At 40.0% G+C, this 6,569-nt stretch overlaps 1 protein-coding gene across 1 annotated transcript; it reads right to left on the bottom strand.

Moving 5' to 3' along the window:
- Window positions 1–1,499: 1,499 nt before the first annotated feature.
- LOC105043465 (uncharacterized) lies at window positions 1,500–6,362 on the bottom strand. The gene is made up of 8 exons (XM_010921021.4): window positions 5,929–6,362; window positions 5,027–5,171; window positions 4,741–4,909; window positions 3,428–3,698; window positions 3,085–3,350; window positions 2,782–2,997; window positions 2,080–2,188; window positions 1,500–1,922 (listed from the first exon to the last, which is right to left on the bottom strand). Exons 1-8 carry the CDS (start codon window positions 6,077–6,079, stop codon window positions 1,861–1,863), a joined length of 1,389 nt encoding a protein of 462 aa, XP_010919323.1. The 5' UTR covers window positions 6,080–6,362; the 3' UTR covers window positions 1,500–1,860.
- Window positions 6,363–6,569: the final 207 nt, after the last annotated feature.

The following is a 6,569-nucleotide window of genomic DNA, read 5'->3' as shown; positions in this document are numbered from 1 at the left end:
TCCCCAGTCGGCGATGGATTGTTGAATGGCCGGTGATGGCATCCGTCAGTTGGTCGCCCCGACCGACGATCGGTCGGGTTCTCGCCCAGTCGGAGTCGGTCGAGCCGTCGGGCCGTCGGTCGGTCGGTCGGCCAGTCGGTCGGTCGGGCCGTGCGTCGGTCGGTCCGCCAGTCGGTCGGTCGGTCGGCCAGTCGGTCGGTCGGGCCGTGCGTCGATCGGTCTGCCAGTCGGTCGGTCGGGCCGTCGGTCGATCGGTCGGGTCGTCGGTCGGTCGGTCGGTGGGTATCCTCCAACAGGCTGCAATCATGAATCTACATGATAGAAATGCAAAGACAAGTGGAAGATGAAAAACATAAAATGATTGACTTTTTCTATAGAGGAAAACAATTATTCACATTCTGGTGACGTTACACGTGTGGCTAATTCTATCAAGAAGCAAAATTGGTTTATGAGGTTTCTAAAGTTATTACAGTAAATTAACACACAAAATTCATGAAACTTGAGTCAGGATGTCAATGATATAAAGCTCTGAGAAAGAATGAAGACATATCCAACGGGGACAAGTTAATTTTGACCCTTACTTGAAAATTCGATCTCTGAGGCATCTATGGTACGTGAAGGAGTCTAAAGTATGTAACGAAAAGGAGCCTCCTATATATGCAAAACAGCTTTTTTATGATTGTGTCAATGGTCCCCAGCCGTAGCTCAAAAGCAAGACACTTGCGTAGTGAAGATTTCATTTTGGTTTATAACATTGTGACATTGCGTAATAACTTTGTAGCTGTGAATATCTTCTGTGCACAGGACGGCACATTGCCACTGCTTTGTTGGCATCCGAATAGCCAGTGACTGGACGGGTTGCTCAAAGTCATGCTAAATACTTGCTTGGCTTGGAGGTGGCTTGGCATCCCGTACATTAGTTTTCATGATACATAGGTTTAACAACATCAGAAGACCACTCTTATTGTGTGGCTTAGAATCTTATCAGGAGATTGTCTTCTGGAATAGGATAAGCACATTGTTTAGAAGAGCTGAAATAGACCTTCAATAAACTTAATAGAAATAGAAAAAGAACCGAGTGTTAGGGGGGAAATTTAAGCCACACATTTGAGATGGAACCAACATTTGAGATGTTTTAGACTTGTAGGAATACCATCCACATATAGACAAAATGATAATTAAATTCATAATAATCTTGAAATTTGCCACAAAAAAAGGACAGTCACTATTTGTTATTAGAAGAAATAATGTAAAATAAAAAAAATGTAAACTCAGAGTATAAAATCACATGATCAGATACTTCATGGACTGAGCACAGCCTATCCATGCGACACACAGTCATGAATGCAGCAGACATGCCTGTGAGACAAAAGTATCAAATTCAACAGACGTCCTAATCATGCAACAACATACACTTCTTATTATAAAGTGATTTTTTAGCAACAGTAATCAAGAGTTACAAAAGAAATACTACAAAAGAATGCTGTTAGAAACCCATGTTTTGCATATGTGCAAAGAATATTAAAGAATGAGGCATGGGAACAATCGTATCTTCATCAGATCAGGAAAATGGCAACAGAACAGCAAAAAATGATGATCAATGTATAACCTATCGGGCGGGTTGCTATGCATGAGTAGATCACTTCTCTGTTACAAAGAAAAGGAAAATCTAAGACTAAAGGAGAGTTCTCCATATGGAACAGTCTGCTGTTTTTGAATGATATTCATGTGCTAACGGTTCTTCCAAACGTCCAAAACTCCTCTGAAACCATCTTATTTATCAGCTCAGCTACATCAGCTAGTGGTGGTGCCTTAATGTGAATTGCAACTTCTATTGTGCTCCAGTTGTCTTCTTGCTGATTAGATATTCAATGGCGCTGTCTCACCATCCCTCTCATTTAAAGATGGCCAATCTTGTGCCCCTGCCAAAAGTACATCAATGATAAGCATGCAGCCAAGGTCTATTAGTTTTAAGGAGATGACCCATTTTGATGAAGTTGGGCCTTACGTAAAAAAGATTTCAATGTAAGAATACATCAAGTTCAGGTTTGACAGTGCAAGTGACATGCAATAACTTACTTGATCTATGGATCTCAGCAACCACCATCAGCCGCCTTTGCAAGATTGAAGCCATAAACAGGAAAATTGAACACATTCCAAACATGACAGTTATGGGGAAAGCGCTCACCTTCAAGATACCGTTATTACAAATATCAGTATTCTCAATGTTCTGTGATTTTTAAACTTTTGAGAAATTTGTAATCCAATAATTCCATCATTTTGTCTTTTGGAATGACCTTAATATATCTCTAATGTCAAAGTAGAACCTCGATAAAGCAAACTCCTGACTGAAAGTCAGGCTACTGCCCATCCTTTCCATCAGCAATTAGCACATATATGTTTCTATACTAAATGCACCAACTTGCCTCAAGAGAGAATTGATATATAGCAACTGAAAGAGGGAGTGCATTTATCATCTCTAACATCTAAATATAGATTTGAACAAATGTTGAACCATCCATCATACTTCTCATGCACATCAACACATGCTGGATGCTAATGTAACCAAGTAGAAAGAGATATTTAGCCCAAACCATCATCCATAACTTCGAGTAACTGATTGAAGTCATACCAAATATGGATAAAGTTGAACTTATGAAGAAGCTAAGACAATAGATAAGACAGCTACTTTTTAAAGTTTAAATTTTCCATTTGTTCTTTTTGAGGGAAAAATTAGCTTGAACATAGTTAGACTATAGCATCTGTTGAACCCATACTTACATTGTAAAGCACAATGCAGACAAAAATGTTCAGAGGAATGCGGAAGAAGTTCATGATTGTGCTTCTGGCCTCCTCAGGAATGTACTGAGATCTCATTTTCATAATTGATGGCCAAAAAATTCCCACGGATGCTTCAAAGACACAGAAACCAAAGAATAGGATACGACCCCCAAATGAGATGCTCCCACCGTTCTCCGTGGAAGGTGCTACCAGGAACTGTTCCAAATTAAGAATCAAGTCATATGCATATTATCAACTTAGCGAAAGAATTTCATATTAGTTGGTACAAGCAGGCAGTCTTACACTGGTAAAAGTAGGAAGCATTAGAGTGAAGGAAGAGATTGCAAAAACAATCTGCATATAACTTTCAACTTTGGGTGTTGGACGGGCCAGAAGCCGAGATGCAATGGAGCTCCCCAACATTGAAGACAACATGAATGTAGCAAAAATAAAGCCATGAGGGAGGTCCTCATCATTTGGGCTTAGAGCAGGAGTCCACAAGAATACAAAAGTATACATAGAGCCCTCAAAGAGTGATTGTATTGCACCCAGCAAAGCAATTTTCTCATCTGTTTCAACCAAACAGAATAATATTGAAGCTGATGGCCCTAAATTCAAAAATTATTCACTAAGAGGGCACACCTACCAGAAGCAATGGCTACAGCAGCAACCTTGAACTGAGCAATTAAATCGTTGCTCTCAGAAGGATCTCCGTAGTTTTCACTCCATGAGGGTAAGATAATGACCATGGCTATTGCAAGGAGGATTGCAGCAGCATCAAATGGAGCCACAGGGCCAAGTCCTAGGTTATCAACCAATACATTTGCAAATAACCCAGAGATGATGGCAACAAGACCATTGCCAAGAAATATCGCTTTGGAGAAAGTTAATGATAGCCATTGCGGATCAAAACCTTTCTGTAAAAGAGCAGTAGCAAGGTCCATCAAAACAAGGACCAGGAAGGTAGTCGTTCAGATATATGAATTATGAAATACACTTCCAATGTGGCAAGTCAGCAGACAGATCATGTATTTCAACAATTATTCTAGATTGTGTCATTCGTAATTTAATGAAAGAAGTGCCTAATTTCATCGCATACAATTTGAAATTAGAAGCCAACCAAAAATAGCTAGGACAAGGTTTGATGGCTATGGTTATGGTGCATAATTTACAATCGTAATCCTTGTTAGATGGGTTTCATAACTGAAAAGGTATTCAAATATTCTTTAACTTTTCATCTGAAATTTCCCTCACAGCATTGTTATAATAAATATAAAAAACTGCATAGTCTGAAAATTATTAGCAAATATTTTTTTTTAAAAAAAAAGACATGGTAATCATGGCTCTCCATTTTTTCCCTCTGAATGTTTATATCTTTGCTTTCATTCCCCTGTTTCTCGCATATTTTTTCTTAGCTTCATCATTTCAATGGTTTATCTCCAATTTTCTTATAATATTTCTGAGTGAAGTATATCTATGATCATGTCAAATGAATTTTAAATCCTGAATTTCAAATGCTGATAGGAACACAACAGGAGCATGAAATGAGAACAGTTACAAATCAAAAAAAGCCAAGCGTATGTCCAGACATCCATATACGATGGATAGGTGAAAATTTTAAAACTCGACTGCCAATTTTTGCAACAAATCAAAGAGGGAGGAACACCCAACTCTAAATGGGAGAAGAAAGCAAAGTAGCTAAGCACACACACGCAAAACACAGATCAATTATAAGCACGTACATAAATCGAGAGAACCAATCTGATGGATACATCACACTAGAAAAAATTGCTCATCTTATTTTACTACAAAAATTCAACTTTAGTTGAGTAGAAAATCTGATTCATTGCTGTATATTTAAGATTTCACACCTACAAAGATGACCAAATCTATCTTTTCTTGAGTAAACTACAGCAGAGTTAAAAGAAATAAAGGAAAGAAAAAGTTGATCATCATGACCTTAAAATGTTCTGCAACAAGCCATGACTCAAAGGCTGAAAAGAGTAGAGATGTTGCAATTCCTCCCAATACACGTCCCAACATCAAAACCTTGTACTCCGGAGAATGCTTAGTGATACAACTGAGAATATAAGCTATGCAATAGGTCACACAAGCCCTCTTCCGACCCCTGCATTTGCATGCATTAACCGCAACATCTTATTCCAACAATTCACTCTTCCAACAGTTAGATTTCCAAAGAAAAACACCACGCATGATAGAACAAATGCATATCAGAAATTCTCACTGCTTATCAGCCAGAGATCCGACAATTGTCCCAAACAGCATGGAAGATCCAAATCCTGCAATGAAGAGCCGCCCAATATCTCCCTTGTCGAAACCATACTGGCTGTAGAGGTAGTAGACATAAGGACCCTGCAACCAATCACCAGCTGATGCCAAGAAAACAACTTCATAATTAGACCAATTCCCACCAACACAGAAAGTAAGAAAGAAAGAAAGAAAAACCAATCACCACCTGATGCCAAGAAAACAACACCATAATTAGACCAATCCCCGTCAAAAAAGAAAGAAAGAAAGAAAGAAAGAAAAACCAATCACCAGCTGATGCCAAGAAAACAACATCATAATTACGCCAATTCCCGCCAAAACAGAAAGAAAGAAAGAAAGAAAGACTAATCACCAGCTGATGCCCAGAAAACATCATAATTAGACCAACCCCTGTCAAGACAGAAAGAAAGAAGAGAGAAAGAAAGAAAAGACTCCCGCCATGACAAATATGGAGAAAACTTGACCTCAACTCTTAGGTACTCAATTCATGGCGATCATGAAAAAAATAAAATCATTTCATTTACGTGCTTCTGCGCAAGAAGAGCACTAAATCCAAAGATCACTCCGAGCAAACAGACAGAGAGACGATCAACCGATATTATCTAACAAGATCGATCAACCCACATTATCAGACAAAAAACATCAAATTAACTCCAGAAATCGACACTTTCAAAACCCTGGGGATCAATCCACACAGAGCCAAAGGCTCGCCGTTTAGATCATAAAAACCAGAAGGGATCCCCCTAGACCAGAGCCTCGGCTCCAGATCAACGATCCCAGATGGCGAACCGGAGGGATTTTTCCGAGACAAGATCTGAAGGGTAACCTTAGGGTAAGGAGGGAAGAGGCGGGACGAACCCATGGCGAGGGAGTAGACGACGAGGTAGTTGTTCTTGAAGGAGTTGAAGGCGGAGGAGATGGCGACGCGGTCTTTGTTGGTCTTGCTCAGCTCCAGCGCCGCCACCACCATCGACAAACCCCCGAACGCCAGGCAGTAGAACAATTCCATTCCTTTCTCGTCTGCCCTCCTCTCCTCCCACGGCGACCGCTCCCGTTCGCCCCTTGATTCAGAAGAGAATTCCTGTGGAGATCTCAAGGGAACGAGGCTTTTCGTTCTTTCTCTTCCCCTTCCACCTCCTTTCCCGTGATCGTGGATTTACGTCCCAACTGGTCCCAATCTCTCTCTCTCTCTCTATATATATATATACACACACACATAGCAATATGCACGTCGTCTGGTGAATCATCTTTAAAATATTGCAACCTTGAATCCGGCCAGGGTAGGTGAGTCAGGATGTGTTATTTAACCATTTTTTAAGGTAAATATATTTATATATGAAAACGTTCTGCAGGGGGTTATTGGTCTGGCACTTGTGAGATAAGAGTATATGATCACACGTGTGATGGAGTTGAATGAGATCATGGCAGGGCTAAATTAAAATCAGATCAGAATTTTATATTCGAACTTAATTTGTTTTTCGTATGAATGGGGCTGATGG

Source organism: Elaeis guineensis, chromosome 4 (genome assembly GCF_000442705.2).
Source record: "Elaeis guineensis isolate ETL-2024a chromosome 4, EG11, whole genome shotgun sequence".
NCBI classification, from domain to species: Eukaryota; Viridiplantae; Streptophyta; class Magnoliopsida; order Arecales; family Arecaceae; genus Elaeis; species Elaeis guineensis.
Note: the sequence above shows the minus strand (reverse complement) of the source record. Positions and strands in the feature narration are given on the sequence as shown.